The sequence below is a fragment of the Myotis myotis genome, unplaced genomic scaffold, assembly GCF_014108235.1.
Source record: "Myotis myotis isolate mMyoMyo1 unplaced genomic scaffold, mMyoMyo1.p scaffold_m19_p_5, whole genome shotgun sequence".
NCBI lineage: Eukaryota > Metazoa > Chordata > Mammalia > Chiroptera > Vespertilionidae > Myotis > Myotis myotis.
This window is the reverse complement of record NW_023416357.1, coordinates 108875761-108894756: the sequence shown is the minus strand read 5'-3', so window position 1 is coordinate 108894756 and position 18996 is coordinate 108875761. Positions and strand designations below refer to the sequence as shown.

At 56.0% G+C, this 18996-nt stretch overlaps 1 protein-coding gene and 1 pseudogene across 1 annotated transcript in view; one reads left to right on the top strand and one right to left on the bottom strand.

Annotated features, from left to right (window-relative positions):
- VWA3A (von Willebrand factor A domain containing 3A) overlaps positions 1-13101 on the top strand; it is a 69019-nt gene extending 55918 nt beyond the window's left edge. The window contains exons 22-32 of the mRNA XM_036311076.1: positions 121-211; positions 628-695; positions 1245-1364; positions 3105-3242; positions 5024-5132; positions 8548-8692; positions 9347-9491; positions 9813-9964; positions 11188-11308; positions 12632-12729; positions 12883-13101. Coding sequence (XP_036166969.1) covers positions 121-211; positions 628-695; positions 1245-1364; positions 3105-3242; positions 5024-5132; positions 8548-8692; positions 9347-9491; positions 9813-9964; positions 11188-11308; positions 12632-12729; positions 12883-13042 — 1347 coding nt within the window. The 3' untranslated portion in view covers positions 13043-13101. The remainder of the gene's footprint in view (positions 1-120; positions 212-627; positions 696-1244; positions 1365-3104; positions 3243-5023; positions 5133-8547; positions 8693-9346; positions 9492-9812; positions 9965-11187; positions 11309-12631; positions 12730-12882) is intronic.
- A 2137-nt stretch (positions 13102-15238) lies between these two features.
- LOC118656594 lies at positions 15239-18181 on the bottom strand (annotated as a pseudogene).
- Between the last annotated feature and the right edge of the window lie 815 nt (positions 18182-18996).

Here is an 18996-nt window from a genome sequence, read left to right as displayed (position 1 = left end):
GAATCTGGTCCCTTAGGCCCTGCCCTGCAAAGATTCCTAATGGGCAGATTGAGGCTGGGGTGACGGGTGCCCCTGCCACAGAAGATAGGCCGCTGACGGGAAAGGCCACCTGTTTTCTAGAGCATTAGAGACGGCCCTGCCAGGGAGAGCAGTCCCCCCGCGAGAGCTGTGACGTGGCGTCCACTCGGTGGCAAGGCGGGCATCCCACCAGGTGAGGCTGGGTCGGCTGGGGCACAGGCTGTGGTGAGGCGTGTGAGTACCGATAGGCACCACGGTGATCAGCGATCAGGAGTCTTGATCCTGCGCCGGCCCTTCGCCAGGACGCCCGCCTGAGCTTGCAGCAGTGCAGGTAGCCGGTCAGCTCCCCATGTCACCGGTGAAGAAAGTCAGGGTTGACAAGCATGACTGGTGCCCGCGGGTGGCGACGGGCACGGGTGTTTTTATGAAAGGACTCAGCTCCCAGGACCTAAGAGCAGGTGCCTCACTTCCAACATCAAAGGCGTGGCTGAGTGGCTACGAGCAGGGTCCGGGGACCCGCAGGACCAGGGTGGAAGCTGCTCTCCTTCCTGGCGCTGGGAGCTGGGGGCCGAGAGCACCCACTCCAGCCTCAGGCCTTCTGTCCTCCAGCTGCAGCCCAGTCAGCCAAGGAGGAGCCTGGAGCCGGGAGGAGGAAGACCCACACCGGGGAAGCAGAGGCCGGGAGTCGCGAGGGTGAGTCGGAGGATGCGGAGCCGGAGCTGGGAAGGCCCTGCCTGTGGGAACTGCGCGGTCATCGCAGGCAGCAGAGCCCTGGACCAGGCTCTCCTCACACTAGGTCCCCGGGCCAGGGGGACAGGCATGCAGCCTTACACGGCAAGAGAGTGAGGAGGGTCAATACTGGGGGTCCCCCGAGGCCCTGGGTCCCAGGTCCCAAGGTCCGGGTGCCGCACAAGGGGAGGGCGTGGAGATGGGGCCCCGGGCCAGCCTGACTGCTGCCAATGGGCACAGATTCCAGAAACCAATCCCTGCGGTGTGGAGAAGAGAGTCCAGCAGGTTTGCCGGGATCCACCTTACAGCCTCCCTTTCTACCTCTCAGCAAACTGCACCTAAGGACTTGATTGGCAGAGAAACTGACATAAAAAGAGAGCCATGGGGAAGGGGAGAGGAGGAGAGGGGAGGGGAGGGGAGGGGAGGGGAGGGGAGGGGAGGGGAGGGGAGGGGAGGGGGGGAGGGGGGGAGGGGGGAGGGGAGGGGAGGGGCACAAGGTAACCTCACTGTTCCTCACAGACTCGGGGTACAGAAAGCACCCTCAGGGAAGGGGCGCAAGGAGGACTGGCTCGTCTCTGGAGTTGCCCAGAAAGGACGCAATCTGCTCAAGCCACGAGGTAGTAAGTTGTCTGCACCAGCACATGGCCCCTAGGCAATACTTCCTTCTAGCAGCCGTGCTCAGAGGATGGGCATTCCGGGAAGCGAGGACACCCTGCTTAGAGTGACTGCTAAGGGTTACACAGACCTGGTTGGAGACCAAGTGTGCACCTCCCAGCGGGGAGACCTCGGACAAGTCCTTTTACCACATTTCGCCTCAGTGTCCTCATTTGTAAAATGAAGACAGTGGTGTCTATCAGACAGGATCCGTGACTAATGGAGTTTATTTTGTGTAAAGTTCTTAGTGGTATCAGACCCTTTTGGTTGCAGACAGCAGAAACCCTCCTCCTTGTTTGTCCAGAAGGTAGAACACCTTTCTTCCTCTGCCGTTCAGGGAAGTCAGCTTGGTCCTCACTGGGCCAGTCCTGGTGGCTGCGCTCTGACTGCCGGGGGCCTGCCTGTTCTTGTAGCCCTGGTTGTAACAAGGACACTGACATTTTCTCAGTTGGATTCTAGTATGAACTTCAGACCAATCAGGGTTACGACCCAAATCTTATGGGGGAAGGTTGAAAAGATGTGGGGAACAACAATGTCCACCAGTGTAATGTTAACGTAAAAACATTCAACGCTGTGAAGAATTTTTGTGAGTTTATTTCAGCCAAACTGTCAACAATTGCCAGGAAGCAGTATCTCAACCGATGGGAATAATGCTCCAGAGAATGGCGGCTTTTCATCTATTTTTATACATTACAATCAAAGGAGAAGATGTAAGTGGGTGACATGAAAGCCATTGGTGATAGATTAGGGAGGTGGGAGGAAGCAAAGGGTGGGGGACCTCTGGGGCTGGATAAAAAGTAAAATGAGAGACACACGCTTCTTCTACTCTGGTGGGGCAGGATCCTTAACAGTCAACAATGAACATGATAACAATAGCAGTGAAGGAATCTGTGATCTCTGTCCTGGCGCCCAGGGCATTTGGTTGTGCCCTGAGGTGGTCCAGAAAAAAAGTTACAAGTTACCCTGATATTGCACAGGGAAGGCCTGCATGGCAGTTTTGCAAACTCAAGACCTAAAATAACCACAAAGGATGGTCTGAAATTAAACCTGAACTAATAGCAGTTATGGTGGGTAGTCACCTCCTAGGTGGGTATCTTCCCTGACAAGGTCAACCTTTACCTTAACTGGGCCTATGGTCCTTTTGCATCTAAGATAACATACCTGTGAAATGTCAGGGTAACTTGTAACCTCCCTTTTTCCGGACTTCTCAGGGCACAACCAAATGCCCTGGGCGCCAGGACAGAGACCATAAGTTCCTTCACTGCTATCGTTATCCTGTTCATTGTTGACTGTTAAGGATCCTGCACCACTGGAGTAGAAGAAGCATGTGTCTCTCATTTTACTTTTTATCCAGCCCCAGAGGTCCCCCACCCTTTGCTTCCTCCCACCTCCCTAACCTATCACCAATGAATTTCATGTTACCCACCTACATCTCCTCCCTTAATTGTAATGTATAAAACAAAGTGAAAAGCCGCCATTCTCTGGAGCACTATCCCAATCAGTTGAGATTCTGCTTCCCGGCAATTGTCGACAGTTAGGCTGAAATAAACTCACAAAAATTCTTTACAGCGTTGAATGTTTTTACTTTAACAGGACCAAGGAACCCCACATTTCAAACATGAACTAGATTTCAAAAAGGAGGTTTTAGTCATTCACTTCAGCCTGAATTACCCAAGATAACAGTCCTTTTCTTTATTCTAAAGTGGGTAGCAAATTATGGGCTAAAAACACTGAAGATGGAGATCTCCAGCCGCCTCGGTCCCCCTGGCACTCGTCGGAGGCTGGTAAGAAGCCCGGCAGCAGCCGCAACCTACAGCGCCTTCCCCAGCGGAGAGGCCGAGGTAGTCGGGGTTTGGGAGGCGGTGGTCTTCTCTCCCGGCTCCTCTCAGCCACAGTGGCAGCGGGGGTTGGGGAGGACTCTGTGAATGTACAGGCACGGCTTCTGTTCATCCTGCCAACCTTGCCCCTCCGAGTGGGGCTGCTCTTGGGGGATAAATCCTGCTGGAGGAAAAGGGACCCCTAGGTGCTGCCGAAATGACCGGGCAGCCGGAGGACACACAACCAGGCGCTCGGAAGATCCAGAAAAGGCACTTTGTGCGGGAGCGCCGGTGCTGCTGGCTCAGGGAACCGGTTCCCAAAGCTGAGCCCCGAATGCAGCGGCTGAGCCCCGAATGCAGAGGCTGAGCCCCGAATGCAGCGGCTGAGCCCCGAATGCAGTGGCTGAGCCCCGAATGCAGCGGCTGAGCCCCGAATGCAGTGGCTGAGCCCCGAATGCAGTTTCTTTGTCTCTCAGCTTCCGGGCTTTTCGAGGGCTTTTGCAGCCCTATGACGTTTGTAAGGGGGAAGTGAGATTATGACCATCGCCCTGGCTGGCGCCAGCAGGCAACCCCCCTGTGGGGGCTGTGCATGATCGATGGCCCTGTAAGTTAAGTGTTTAGGGAAACAGGTTTTGCAAGGCTGGGACACAAGCGGGAAGGGGTTGGGGCTGAATTATAGGTTAGCACAGGTGCCAGAACGCAGACTCAAGCTGCCAGCCCAGTTGCCTTCGCACAGGGGGCTGAGGCCGAGCTCAGGTTAGAGGGGCTCCCTGCAGTGAGCGTCAGAGACGTGCTGAGCACACAGGCAGAGGCTGGCATCCTCACCAGAATTGATGCTGGTGCTGCCAGGATGGCGGGAGCAGGGTCCTCATGGGAGGTGAGGGTTCTAGCCTCTATTTTCTACATTTGGGCTCTTGTGTTCTCATTGGAACAAGCACATTTAGTACAAAATGAAAATCTAAACGTGCTTTGTTAAAGACCCCATTTTCTCTCCTTGCCCTTTTATACAACACTAGAGGCCCAATGCACGAAATTCGTGCAAGGGGCTCTGCCCTGCAGCTGCAGCAGCTTGCCTCAGCCCTCGCAGCCCCAGCTTTGTCTGGAAGGTTGTTTGGCTGTCCAGTCTAATTAGCATATTACGTGTTTATTATTATAGATTACCAACGAGAGGTAACCATAAAGCTAAAAATAGCCACCAAATTCAAAATCATCCAACAGAAAATTTTTAAGGGAGTTTAATCATGCTGTCCCCATCTCCATCCAAGGTCACCTGTTAGTTTGAAATTTATGGATCTCCCATCCTACCATGAGTAGTTTTCTGCGTTAAAATTCAGAGATAGGCCTGGCCAGAGTGGCTCAGTTGTTGAGCATCAACCTATGAACTGGGAGGTCACAGTTCGATTCCCAGTCGGGGCACATGCCTGGGTTGCAGGCTCAATCCCCAGTGTGGGGCATGCAGGAGCAGGCAATTGGTGATTCTCATTGTTGATATTTCTATTTCTCTCTCCTTCTCCCTTCTTCTCTGAAATTTAAAAAAAAAATGTATTTTTTTAAAAATGTAGAGATACTATATCTGTTATAGTGACCACTGTGACCACATTTGCCTCAGTACCATTATCCCCAATTCCCCATTCCATCCTAGAACCATACATCTAGTAATAGAATAAAAGAAACGCTTTAAAACAAACAAACAAAAATGTATGCTTAACAATGTTTGGGAAATTATTAACACAGAGGACTATCTTAGAGGGTGATGGGGATTGAAGAAAAGTGATGGGAATTTGCCTTCACTTGCGTTAATCTAGGGGGTGCTGGGACACATTCAGTGGACACCCCGGGAAATGGGAGCATACATCATGTGCCTGAAGAAGGTGGTGAGATGCTGTGTCCAGAGGCTGCAGTGGCTGCTATCTGGTGAGCCTACCTGCTGTCCTGGGGGTAGCGGGGAGGGGAAGAGGAAGGCAACCTCAGGGACCAGGGCCAGGCCTTCCCAGGCCAGGCACTCACACACTGTGAGGTGGGGGATTAGGCAGGAGGGTCGTCAGGTACAGCATGACTTCTGGGTTCAGAGGTCTGGCAAGGTGCTGGATGATAGGGAGGTGGAGCAGGAGCCAAAGAGCACCAGAGGGGGCCCAAGTCTGTTCTGTCCACGTGATTTCTGCAGGGCCAGCTTCCACACCTTGCCTCCCTGAGTGTGACTGAGGGATGACCATCAAGAGGTTCAATTTATTCTTTTTTTTTTAAAGGAGGAGATATATATATATATATATATATATATATATATATATATCCTATCTAATAAAAGAGAAACATAGTAATTAGCGTACAACCGCTACCCTTCCCATTGGCTAATCAGGGCGATATGCAAATTAACTGCCAGCCAAGATGGCGGCCGGCAGCCAGGCAGCTTAAAGTGAACATGAGGCTTGCTTGCTTCAGTGACGGAGGACTCCAATGTTCCCCACCTGCCACTGCAGGCCTCTGAGCTGCAACTCTAAGCAACTATGTTACAAATATAGAAGCTAAACAAAACCCCAGAAACCTGCTTTAGTCCGTTGGGCTTTAGCCAGCAGGATCGCAACTTTGTTTCAAATACAGAAGGTAAACAAAGGCCAGAAACCTGCTTTCAGCAGTGGAGGCCTAAGAGCTGGAGCCAAGCCTCAAAGCTAAAGCTGGCTCAGAATAAAAAAAGAAAAAAAGGAGCGTTTGGGAGCTTCAGTCACCCACCAGCCTGAAAACAGAACATCAGCCCCTCACCCAGACTGGCCAGGCACCCCAGTGGGGACCCCCACCCTGAAGGGTGTGTGACCAGCTGCAAACAGCCATCATCCCCTTACTCAGGCTGGCCAGGCACCCCAGTGGGGACCCCCACCCTGATCCAGGACACCCTTCAGGGAAAACCAGCCAGCCCCAACCCGTGCACCAGGCCTCTATCCTATATAGTAAAAGGGTAATATGCCTCCCGGCACCGGGATCAGCGGAGCTGAGAAGCCTCCTGGCACCGGGATCAGTGTGACAGGGGGCAGTGCCCAAACCCCCGATCACCCTGCGGCTCCGTGTGTGACAGGGGGCGGGGCCACAACCTCCCTATTGGCCCTGCTCTGTTCCTGACAGGAGAAGGCACCCCAACCCCCTGATCGGCCCTGCTCTGTGCCTGATAGGGGGAGCTCCCCAACCCCATGATCGCTCTGCAGCTCTGTGTGTGATAGGGGGCAGCGCCCCAACCCCCTGATCAGCCCTGCTCTGTGTGTGACGGGATAGAGCCATAACCTCCCCATTGGCCCTGCCCTGAGTGTGAGAGTGGCGGTGCCCCAACCCCCTGATCCACCCTGCTCTGTGTGTGACAGGGTACGGAGCCCCAACCCCCCTGATGGGCCCTACTCTGTGCGTGAGAGGGGGCAGTGCCCCAACTCCCCTATCGGCCCTGCTCTGTGAGTGACAGGGGGGAGCTCCCCAACCCCCTCATGGGCCCTGCTCTGTGCATGACAGGGGGGAGCTCCCCAACCCCCTGATCGGCCCTGCTCTGTGCGTGACAGGGGGCAGCGCCCCAACCCCCTGATTGGCCCTGCTCTGTGTGTGACAGGGGGCGGCGCCACAACCTCCCCATAAACCCTGCCTTGAGTGTGACAGGGGGCAGTGCCCCAACCCCCCAATAGGCCCTACCCTGAGCGTGACTGAGGGTGGCATTGCAACCTCCCGATCCGCCCTGCTCTGTGCATGACAGGGGGCGGCGCCCCAACTCCCCAATCGGCCCTGCTCTGAGCCCAACCAGGGGCTGCACCTAGGGATTGGGCCTGCCCTCTGCCACCCGGGAGCAGGCCTAAGCCAGCAGGTCATTATCTCCCGAGGGGTCCCAGACTGCGAGAGGGCACAGGCCGGGCTGAGGGACCCCTCCTCCCCCCCGAGTGCACAGATTTTTGTGCACCAGGCCTCTAGTATATATATATATATATATATATATATATATATATATATATATATATATATATATATGAAGGAAGGCGGGAGGGAGAGAGAGAAACATTGGTGTGAGAGAGACACATTGATCAGCTGTCTCCTGCACAAGCCCCAACTGGGGATCAAACCCGCCACCTTTTGGGGTTCAGAACAACGCTCCAACCGACTGAGTCACACCAGCCCAAGTTCAGATTAGCCTTGGTTGGGCCCCATGGAACTTCCCATGAAGGCAGAGATGGGAGGGGGTCCTGACAGAAAAGTCTCCAAGAGTCCAAGGCCCTCTGGGATAAGTGATGGGCAGGATAGTCAAGGAGAGCCAGGCTCACAGCCCAGAGGAGGGTGTGCTGGGTGAGGAGGTGGACTGAGCATCAGGCCCAGGAGGCCAGGAAGACACTAGAACTAGAGTGGAGAGGTGTAGGCTTGCGGCCTGGAGTTCCGGGGGCAACAGGAAGAAGGCAGGCAGGAGCCTTATGGAGAGCCCTGTGGGGCCCTCGGTCCCTGTGGAATCCAGCCGGCCAGTCCTCGGCGGCAGGCCCTGGGCAGTGGTGTAGTGATGACTACCACTGTCCAAAGACTCCAGAGAGGCCATGGTTAGCGGTTGCCTCAAAGTATACATCAGAGGACCCGGGAATGAATCTCAGCGCTCACTGCCAGTCCAGGTGACCCTGGGCAAGTCACTGGCCCTCTCTGCTTTCCCATGAGATAAATCCCCCATCCATGAACCACCTCTCCAGCTTTCTCTCTTGTCCATCTCCCCATGGGTCTCTCTGCTCAGCCTTTGTTATCCCACACATTGGCTTTCTCTCTGTCCCTCAAGCATTCCATCCCGGGCATCCTCAAGCACTCAGTCATAATTGGTCTGCTTCCCACCCACATCCCTCTAACTCAGATCTCCACGTTATGGGCTGCACTAACACTGTCAGAAGCCACGGCACAGCTATCTGTGCAACGCCTGTCTTCCGTGCCTCTATCTCGCTCACCATTGCACGTGCACAGTACCAGGCGCTAAAGGACGCGGGGCTGATTTCTGTTAGTCGGTCGGTGGACTCTGTGCTCTGTAATATCGTTTCCAGACCAAACAATACTGAGATACTACTGAGTCCAATCCCTTAACTCAAGGCCAGGGCAGTTATAACCACTTGAACAAGCGGTCACAGGCAGAGCCGCAGCCAGGCCACCGGCCGCTCTGCCCTAGGACAGTCGACCCCTCCAACAACACAAAGCCATCTCCCAGGGGGTTGACATCTGATCAAGGATCAATCAGACAACAGGTGTTGCAAGATCATGAATTGGGCAGCCACAGAGAGGAAAGGCAGCCGGAGGGGTGAGCCCTCACTCCTTCCCTGCCTCTGCCCCAACCCACCTGGCGCAGGGAGCCGCCGACAGTTCGGCACCATTTTGGAGAAGAGAGTGTGCATCCTGCTGGACACCTCGGGGTCCATGGCCCCCGACCTGCCGCAGGTGAAGACAGAGCTGATTCTGCTGATCTGGGAGCAGCTGAGAAAGCACTGTGACAGGTGAGAGGCAGGGGTGTGGGGCCAGAAGAAGATCGAAGGGGTAGTTCTGGGCATCCCTGGCCAAGGGCACGCCCTCCTCGCTGTCCCAAGGGCAGGGACGTCTCTGAAGTGCCCTAATGAAGAGCTTGCTGGGGCAAGAGAGCGCTGGATCCCGGGAGTGAGGCGGATTCCAGGAACCTGCTCAGGCCCGGGCAGTTGCACGCAGAGGAAAGGACCGCCTCGAACTGCATCTCACAGGCAGGGTGTCCCCTCTACTCTGAAGGTTTGACCGCAAGGGGACAGCAGGAGGCTGGTCCGAGGCTGGGACTCACTCTCGCCTTAATGGTAAAAAGAAGAAACAGTTATTGAGCACTTACATTCAGGATTCCGCTCCCTCCTCCCAGTGACCTGAGGCAGGGTGATTAGCCCCATTTTTCAGAAAAGGAAGCTAGGACTTAGGTTAAATTTCTCTGAGATCATATAACCTGCAAGGGGCTGAGAGGGTGTTTAAATTTGCTTCTGTCTGCGCCCGGCGCCTCACTGTGTGCCTGCTTATCCTCGGGCAGTCACAGCCCTCTCCCGCAGGGCCCCGGCAGACGTGAGTCTTTGCGAAGGTTACTTCACCGAATTCAGTATAGACGGGCCCTTCTAACCAACCTCTTCCTCCCTCCCCAGCTTTAACCTCATCGGCTTTGCAGAGGGCCTGCAGCTGTGGCGGGGCTCCCTGGTGGAGACCACGGACGCGGCATGTCACGAGGCCACGCAGTGGGTGACACACCTGCGTGCTCAGGGCAGCACCTCAGTCTTGCAGGCGCTACTGGCAAGTTACACCCCTGAGCCTGACCTGGTAGCAAAGAGGAAATAGCGTCACCCTCTATACAGACCTGGCCTGATACTTTAGGACTTGCTACGTGTTAAATCACTTGATCTTCCCAACAACCCAGAGAGAGGGGTTCCTGTTCTCTCCCTCTATGGAAGGAGACACAGGCTCAGCGAGGTGACTGACCTGCTGGGTGGAGAGCCAGGAGTGCATGTGCCTGTCCTGCCGGGGGTGGGCTGAGGGGGGCCTGGGGAACAGCAGGCCGTGGTTTCCCTCCGGTTGGCACCAGCCCCGAGCCACACACCCTGCGTGCTCTTGCAGAAGGCATTCAGCCTGCGCGATGTGGAAGGGCTGTACCTCCTGACCGACGGGAAGCCGGACACAAGCTGCAGCCTCATTCTACGTGAGGTCCGGAGGCTCACAGTGGCGCACCACGTGAAAGTGCACACCATTTCCCTGAGCGGCGCAGGCAGGTGAGCCCCCTCAGACGCGGTCCCGCCGGGCAGTCCCAGGAGCCGGGCACCGGGAGGGCCGGGCAGGAGCACAGCGAGGCCACCCTCAGCCCGCCCAGCAAGGGCCTGGCTGCAGCGAGGGCCTGCGCAGACTCCACGGCCACAATGCACTTCTCCCCATCCTATCTGGGAGCACGTTTATGAAAATTTAGAGGAAAAAGTTTAAAATAGCACTGTTGTGATTGTTATTATAAGTGTTCACCGAGAAAAACGTGTTAGACAGGAGAATTTAAGTGCTTCAGAAAAAATTGTTAACAGTATTGGTAAAATTTGATTATTTAATACTAGTGGCCCAGTGCATGAAATTCGTGGATGGGGGCGGGGGGGGGGGTGTCCCTCAGCCCAGCCTGCACCCTCTCCAATCTGGGACCCTTCGGGAGGTATCTGACTGCTGGTTTAGGCCTGTGGGATCGGGCCTAAACAGGCAGTCAGACATCCCTCTCGCAATCCGGGACCGCTGGCTCCTAACCACTCACCTGCCTGCCTCTCTGATTGCCCCTAACCACTCTGCCTGCCAGCCTGATTAACCCCAACTGCCCCCCCTTCCAGCCTGATCACCCCTAACTGCCCACCCCTGCCAGCCTGATCGCCCCCAACTGCCCCCTCCCGCAGGCCTGCTTGCTCCCAACTCCCCCCCTGCCAGCCTGCTCACCCCCAAATGCCTTCCCCTGCCAGCCTGATCACCCCTAAGTGCCTCTGCCTCGGGCACACCACCATGGCTTTGTCCAGAAGGTCTCCGAGAAGGTCTCCCAATCTAATTAGCATATTACCCTTTTATTAGTATAGATGTGATTACTTGGGTGTGTATTTTATTTCTGTGTCTAAGCTATGAGCTCCATAAAGGTCACACTGTGTCGCTGGCAGGCCTAACACATAGTAGGCACTGGATGGAGGTCCAGTTCGGGAGAGGGCTGAAGTCTGCCAGCCGTGTGCCTTGAGGAGTCCAGTCTAAATGACCGCACCATCACGGTGAATCCACTTCCCGCGCCACAGCTGCTGCACCGGCCAGGACCGGCTGGGAGAGTGGGCTCGGTGATGCTGGCACCGCCTCAAGGGCACAGAGCCTCAGGGTCCAAGGTCCATCGCCCTGCAGACTTCTGCACCAGGACCCACCACTGGGGTCCCAGGGCAGGGCCTGGTGGCTCAGTGGTCTTGTCCCCGGCCCTCTCTGTTCCTCCCTCCAGGGCGGAGGGTAACTTCCTGAAGAACCTGGCCTCCCTCACTGGGGGGCGCTATCACTGCCTTGTTGGTGAGGACCTGGTCTCCCACATTCACCGCCTGCTCAAGAGCTTCCTGCATGACCGGGTAGGCTGTGGAGCCACTGAAATGGCTCAGTAATGTTAGCGGACGTGGCTGTTACCCCTCACTGCGGAGGCCCCTGCGTCTCTTGCCAAAGGACTGGCGACAAAGGCTGTGCCTCCCTGCTGCTCTCCTCTTAGGCGGCTCTCCTCAAGGTTGGCAAAGAAGCAGCGTTTCAGGTGCTATTTAATGACACAACAGTTTGCATTATTGAGCACTTACTAGGCACAGGCCGTTGCTTTTTATAGACAACCCCTTCCACTCTCCCCAGCCAGTCCTGGCCTTTCAGGAGAGGAAGCGGGCTCAGCCAGGCTTGGGAACAGCCCAAGTCAGAGCAACGCAAAGGAGCTCAGACGCCCTCCCCACCCCCGCCCCCCACCCCGTGTTCCTGAACGCTGGGCTTTGATTCCCACATATTTCTGTCTCCCTGGGTTAGAGTCACTGAAACAGATATTCAAATGACCTGGTAAATAATAATCTGTTAAAGTCGCGGGTTCCATCACACATGGGACAAGAGGGAGACATCAGTGGTCCTCTTCCAATCGAACAGAAAAGTACGCACATGTTTCTACCTTTTAGAACATTCCACTGTCAATGATCACATTTCCAAATGATCAAGTAACACAGCCCACCAGAATTCCAGATTTCTTTCTGGATGTTAGATCACTGCCCCAGGCCCTGGCCAGTGTGGCTCACCATTGGTTGAGCATTGTCCTGGGCACTGAAGGGTCGCAGGTTCGATTCTTGGTCAGGACACATACCCAGGCTGCAGGTTTGATCCCCAGTCAGGGTGTGTGTGGGAGCAACCAATGGATGTTTCTCTCTCACATGATGTTTTTCTCTCTCTCCCTCTCCCTTCTTCTCTAAAATCATTTTTTAAAAATAGATGATTACTGTACTAGGTCATGGCATACTTTTAAAAAATATATATTTCTTTTTTTGATTTCAGAGAGGAAGGGAGAGGGAGAGACAGACAGAAACATCAATGATGAGAATCATTGATTGGCTGTCTCCTGCACACCCCCCACTGGGGATCGAGCCCGAAACTGCAACCTGGGCATGTGCCCTTGGCCGGAATCGAACCTGGGACCCTTCAGTCTGCAGGCCGACACTCTATCCACTGAGCCAAACTGACTAGGGCCATGGCATACTTAAGCAGTGGCGAGCTCCCTGTCCCTGGAAACATGCAAGTGGGGTTCACAGCTGTCCTGCACTGGGTGGGAGACTGCGTTTAATTAGCTCTAAAATTCTCCTGCTGAGATTTTGGATCTTCGTGTCCCATCCAGTCACTTAGTGGGTCTAACTGAACACTCACTTCCCGTTCCCAAGGACTCCGTGCTGCCACTGTTTGAAGGAGATGATTTGAGGAGCCTGGCCCAGGAGGCCACCGCGGCTAGGAGCCTCCTCTGGCAAGCCCAGTCACTCAGGTATGCCCTTCAGCAGCCCCTCCCACTCCGTGTGGCTGCGGTCCTCCCGCCCTGGGCATGCGCCCTTGTCCCAAGAGCTCCTGCTTTGTTTCTCTCCACCGGGCCCAGAAATCTGAGCATGGGGAACCCCATTCCTTCATTCCTGTCCACTAGGTCCCAGCTCCAGAAGAAAAACTATGCGGAACCTAAGGTCGCTCTTTGTAGAAAAGCCTTCTCGGGTAAGGGGACGGACTCCACGCCGTCTGAGTGCCTACCAAGGGCCAGGAAGCTGCTCTGTTCCATGGACAGTGGAATTACGGGAAAGAATAAATAACAAGTCCTCTAAACAGAAAGGCCATCCTACAAAGAACCACCAACTGAGCACATCATGACCCTGGAGAGCTGTGCCCCCCCCTCATGTCCCCCCGCCCCCCCAACACTGTTCTGGGCACCAGGTTCCCTGGGAGCTGAGGAAAGGCTCTGCCGTCCCGATCTACACGAACGCTCCTGCTCTGGCCCCAGCACACCCCACACTCCCGTCACAAGATCGTCACTTGCTGGGAAGCCCTACACCAGGCTCCTTGCCTGGAATGTCCATCTTGCCGCCCTCTGCTTGGCGACTCCTGCTCATCCCTCAGAGCACAGCTCCAGTGGCATCCGCTTCACTCTGAAGATGTCGCTGGGACCCAGCGGGACTTGGGAGCCTCCAGCCTTCCTCCCGTAGCATCCTGACCAAACGCCCCTCTCTGTAGGGGTGACACCGCTTCCTACAGCTCGCACTCCACACCATGCTTCCTTGTTCCCTTGTCAACTCGCCTCCTCGACCAGGCGCGCTCAGCCTGAGGCTGCGGGCCTAACCCTCCCTGGCCCCAGAACTGCCGCGGTGCGCAGGCAGTAAACACTGAGCGCGCAGCTAGTGTGGAGCCCAGTTCTGGAAACCAGAGGCCGGTCCTGGGCCCTCGCTCTGTGCTTCCCACCACCCGGGGCCACGGGGATGCAGATTCGCTGCCAGCCCATCCTGGGAGAAGAAACGTGAGCCTCACTGCCACCCCTTCCAGCTGAACCAAATTTAGCAGGTCCGCCTGGGAGCCTGTCCCAGCATGTGAGAGCTGAGTGGGGTCTGCGGGGCCGCCTAGTGCATATGAAATGAATGGCATGTATTATGTGACTGGGGGTCATTTTCTAAGTCAGAAAAAGTTGCCTTTATTTAATTAATAAGATCAAAATTACTTTCGAACTCAAGTGATTATTGGTACGGGTGTGTGCATAAAATTTTGGTGAGATAAAACTTTATTAAAAAATTCATTCAGAATATATGAAGAATTACAAATCAATAAGAAAAAGATAAACATCCCAATTTTTCTAAATGGACAAAAGACTCAAATGGACAATAGGTATATGTACAAATGGACAATAGGTATATGAAAAGGTGCTCAACAACCTTACCCAGTGAAATGCAAACTAAAACCACAAGGAGACACCACTACACACCCACCATGGCTGAACATAAAAATACAATATCAAGATATAAGGCAATCAGAGCTCATGCATAGCTGGAGGCGAGGTGTAAATTGGTTTAACCACTTTGGAAAACTGTGGCGATTCCTATTAAAGTAAAAAATATATGAACTCCAGCAATTCTACTCCAAGAGAAATCAGTGCATGTGTTTGACAAAAGACATATTCAAGAATGTTTTATAGTAGCTTTATTTATAGAAGCCAAATATTGGAAACAGCCCAGCCAGTGTGGCCTACTGGTTGAGTGTCAAGCCATGTACGAAGAGTTCACCGGTTCAATTCCCGGTCAGGGCACATGCCCGGGTTGCAGGCTCGATCCCCAGTCAGGGGCATGAGGAGGCAGCTGATCAATGTCTCTCTCTCATTGATGTTTCCATCTCTCTCTCCCTTCTTCTCTCTCTAAAATCAATAAAAACATGTTTTTTAAAAATATATTGGAAACAATGTAAATGTCCATCCATGTGATACATTTGTACAGTGGAATATTGTCCTACTTGTCTATTGAAAAACAATGAATGACAGCTGTAGTCAACAAGACACATCCATCTTTTTCTTTTTAATTGATTTGAGTGGAAGCGGAGTGGGGGAGGTGGAGAGAAACATGGACTTGTTGTTCCACTTATGCACTCACTGGTGGATTCTTGTATGTGCCCTGACTGGGGAGCGGACCTGCAACCTTGGCGTGTCCGGGTGATGAGCTACCCAGCCAGGGCCAAGACACATCAATCTTATGAACGATATTGGGGAAAACAACCTGAAAGAGAACACACTGTGGAATTCCACTTACACGAAGTCAAGTACAGGCAACTCTACTGCTGGCAGCAGAAGTCAGAATAGTGGCGCTGTTGGGGGGTGGGAGGAGGGGCAGGCACCCCGGGTCACCCAGGGGCCTCTGGTATGCTGGAAGGTTCTATATCTACTTTTTTTTTTAAATTCAATTCTTTATTAAAAGTCCCTTGTAAAAACAAAATAATAAAAACAAACCGAAAAGGCGGGGCAGGGCAAATATTGTAAAAAGGAAAAAGGAACAGAAAACAAGGGCAGAGGACTTATTGCTTCTCCTCAGCTTTCTCCTTGGTCTCCTCCTCTCCAGACTCCTTGCTCTCCTCCACCGAAAGCTTCTAGCTTTTCAGCCACTTTCTCGGCATTATCGTTTTTGCCCGGTCCTCCTTTCTTTCCTCTCTCTTCGATCTCTTCCCTGCATTCTTCAAACTTTGTCTTGAATTTCTGTGCATTTTCCGCATGGAGGAAGCGGATGGCCAGCAGCTCCGGCTTGGGGCGCTCTCAGCAGAGTCGGCATGGCTGTCCCAGACCCAGGCAGTCACTGCCTGCGTCTGGCTTCGGCTCCATCATTGGCGTGACACAGTGGTTGGCGGTATCTTCAAGGTCTTGTCCCTCATGAGGGCGGATGGTCCCCTGTTCCTTATGCTCCAGGAGCTTCACGGGGCGGGTGCCTCGCTCCTTCCATTCTGGGAGATGGTTCTCTGAAGCGAATCGAAACAGCTTTGCCCGCATTCTGAAAAGTTCCTCTTCATCTTCTTCAAGGGGTTTAATTTCTTGCTCAGGAAGAGAAACTATAGGCTCAAACTGAGGGTCGTGGTTGGATTCGTCTGCATTCTCGGTGGAGGTGTCATGGTCCTCATGGGTGTCCTTGGTGCCGCAGGGCGGCGGGCTGGCTCGGTCGCTGCTGGCTTCGGGGCCTCTCTTTCACTCCGCGTCTGGCCGGCGCCTCCCGCCCGCCCGCTCTTCCCTCCACCCAGCGACCCGACTGGAAGGTTCTATATCTTGACCTGAGTGTTGGTTACATTGGTGCATATATAAGAGCTCATCACGCGTTAAAAACCAGGTTGCTAAGGCTTGACAAGCCTTGGCCTTGGCCTTGGCCAAGCTCGGTGGCCCAGGCAGACGGCACTGACCAGGGCCTGACACAGGGGGTCCCGTCTGGTCACTGTCTTGGACGGACCCCCTGTGACACCTGTGACGCAGAGAGCAGGGCCTGTGGTGGCGCTTTGCTAGAGTTGCCATAACGAATACCACAAACCCGCGCTGAAACCACGGACAGGTACCAGCAGTGCCTCCCGCGGAGGCCGGGATGAGGTCGGGCCCAGCAGGGCTGTGCTCCCTCGGAAGGCGCTGGGCGGGTTTGGGCCAGGCCTCTCCGGCTGCCAGTCCTCCCTGGGCTGGCAGGTCACTGCAGCCTTACGTGGTGCGCACCCGGGGCGCGTCCCTGTCCAGGTCCCTTTTCCTGGGGACATCGGTCTGCTGCTCAGGCCCTCGTCTGCAGTTCCATCTGCGAGGGGTCTCCTTCCAGCGGAGGGTTCCTCCGAGGCCTGGGAGCTGGGATTCAGCGGGGGGGGGGAGGGGGGGGGGGCCACAAGCCAACCCGGAGGGCTGTGTGGTAGGCTGTGCCCGGCCTGCTGTGGGCGAGGAGGCCGCTGCCTTTGTGAACAGAGGGCGGCCCAGATGTGGAGTGCGAAGGGGAGGCCCGGATGGTGTGCACCCTGCCTCTGCTCCTGCCCAGCTGGCAGCCAGGAGCCTGGGCGGCAAAGGACACACCGGGTCCCTGAGGAGGAGGCAGCGGCCCTGGACTGACCAACGGCAGCAGGAAAGCGGTAGGGCCGAGGGTGACCCCAACCCTGCTGACTCCAGCCCGCCCTCCGCCTCCGAGCCCAGGCCCCGTCTAAGGCTGAGCTGAGACCGGGCTTGTGGCCTCAGCAGGTGCCTCCCCAGCGGCGCGCAGCACATGCGGCTGAGACCGGTTCCTCTCCCACCGCACCGGCGCCAGAGGGCGTTCCCCTGGGGCACCCTTTCCGGGCCCTCGGACCCCAGCGCCGGCCCTGTGCCCCAGTGGCCGCGCGCCCCGCAGGAGAGGGCGCCCCGAGAGCATCCCTTCGACACGGAACGCGAGCAGGGAGAGGGGGCCGGGGCGGGAGGGACAGTGCACGGAAGGACGGCCGGACAGATGGCGGGGGCACCGGGGGAGGCGCGCGGGCGGGGAGCCCAGCCTGGCCCCGCCCAGGAGGCGCGGGGCAGAGCCGGGCGGGCCGGCGGGAGACGCGGGCGCAGCGCGGGCACGGGCGCCGCGGGAGCCGTGCGAGGTGAGCGCCGCGGGCTGGACGCGGGGGCCGCGCGGGGGGCGGGGGGAGTGGCGCGCCCCGAGGGCCGGGCACCGGGCCCGTCTCGGCGCGGGGGGCACGCGCTCCTGCCGCCCAGAGGCCGGCGCGCCCGGGTCGGTCCCGACTCCCTTTCACCGTGACCGGCTTGCGGTCACCGTCAACCTGGTCCATTAAAGTTCGCGAGGGTTCGCGGATGCTCCCCGAGCCTCGGTTTCTGCCGCTGGTGCTGGGACCGGCAGCCTCCACCCCTGGGGCCGCCCGGAGAGTTAAGCGCGGCGCGCGCTCCGCAGGAGCCTGGCGCCCGCAGTTCCAGGCGGGAGTGCGACCTGCAGGGCCCCCCTCCACCTGTTTGCCCGGGCACTGCCCTCTCGTGACCACCGTGAGGGTCACGGAGCGGCCGGGGTTATTTGGGTCCCTTTACAGCGGTGGATACTGAGGTGCCGCTAGGTTTTAAGGTTCTTGCCCAAGAGCGCACCCAGAAAAATGGGTACCAGGCAGTGTCCCAGCCTTAGTCACTCAAATCGTCCCCACGGGGCAGAAAAGCTGCTCTGGTCCCTCCCACAGACCTTCCCTGGACAGTCCCCTGGGTCTGGGCACAGGAGGCCCCACACAGCGGCTGCATCCTCTCTGCTCCCTCTGGGGGCATCAGACTCATCCCCTGTGATGACTCAAATTTGGGGCCCCCCCCCCCCCCATAAACCCGTGAGGGCCAGGGCTTGTACAGGGCATGACTATCCCTCACTCAGCTTTGGAGAGTAGGGCAGTGTGGAGACGAACAGGCCCAGGCCCGTGCTGTCAGGGTCCCTGTCCCATGGCCACCAGCCACCAGCTACAGCCATGGGGCTCACCGTTCCGCACTCAGCACACCTGTTCCTTTGTGCAGCCACTATGTGCCACACAAAGCAGAGACTTACCTATCTCTGTATCCTTGGGGCTGGCACATAGTGGGCCCGCAGTACATGGTTCCTGCTGTTATTAATGATGATGGTGCCTGGCCCCTGGTCCAGTCTCATCCTCAGAGACAGCAGGAGCTGGGGCGGGGGGACAATGATGGTGGCGGTGTCTGAGCCGAGCTTGCTTTAAGTCTAGAGTGAGGAGGACAGCTCCTCAATGCTGGCCCCTGAGGTGCACAGACCTAACCCTGGAGCCTGTGGGCTTGGGCAGACCTTGTACTGCCAGCCACCTGTACTGCAGGGCACCTGGGAGACCAGGGGCAACAGTGGTCAGGATGGGTGGGTGCGGCATTTGGAAGCATGTGAGTTTCCAGGGCACAGGGCCTGTTTGGATACCATGTGGATTCCTCCCCCTCCTCCCCTCCTCCTCCCCTCCTCCTATCCTCCTCCTCCCCCCCCTCTTCTTCCTCCTCCAGGAAGCCCTCTGTATCTCCGCAGTCAGAAAGCAGTCACCCCCCAATCTGGTGAGGTTCCCTTTGATGCGGTTTGATCTGTCTTCCTCAGGTACTACTTGGGAGCTGGGGTTTTAAGGAACTGGTAGAGAAGTCACAAATACTTGGTGTAAAGCTCAGCCATGCAGTGTGACTTTGGGCCTCAGTTTCCCCAGCTGTAAAACCCAAGGCCTGACTGTGTTGTCTTAGAGCAGTGGTTCTCAACCTTCCTAATGCCGCAGCCCTTTAATACAGTTCCTCATGTTGTGG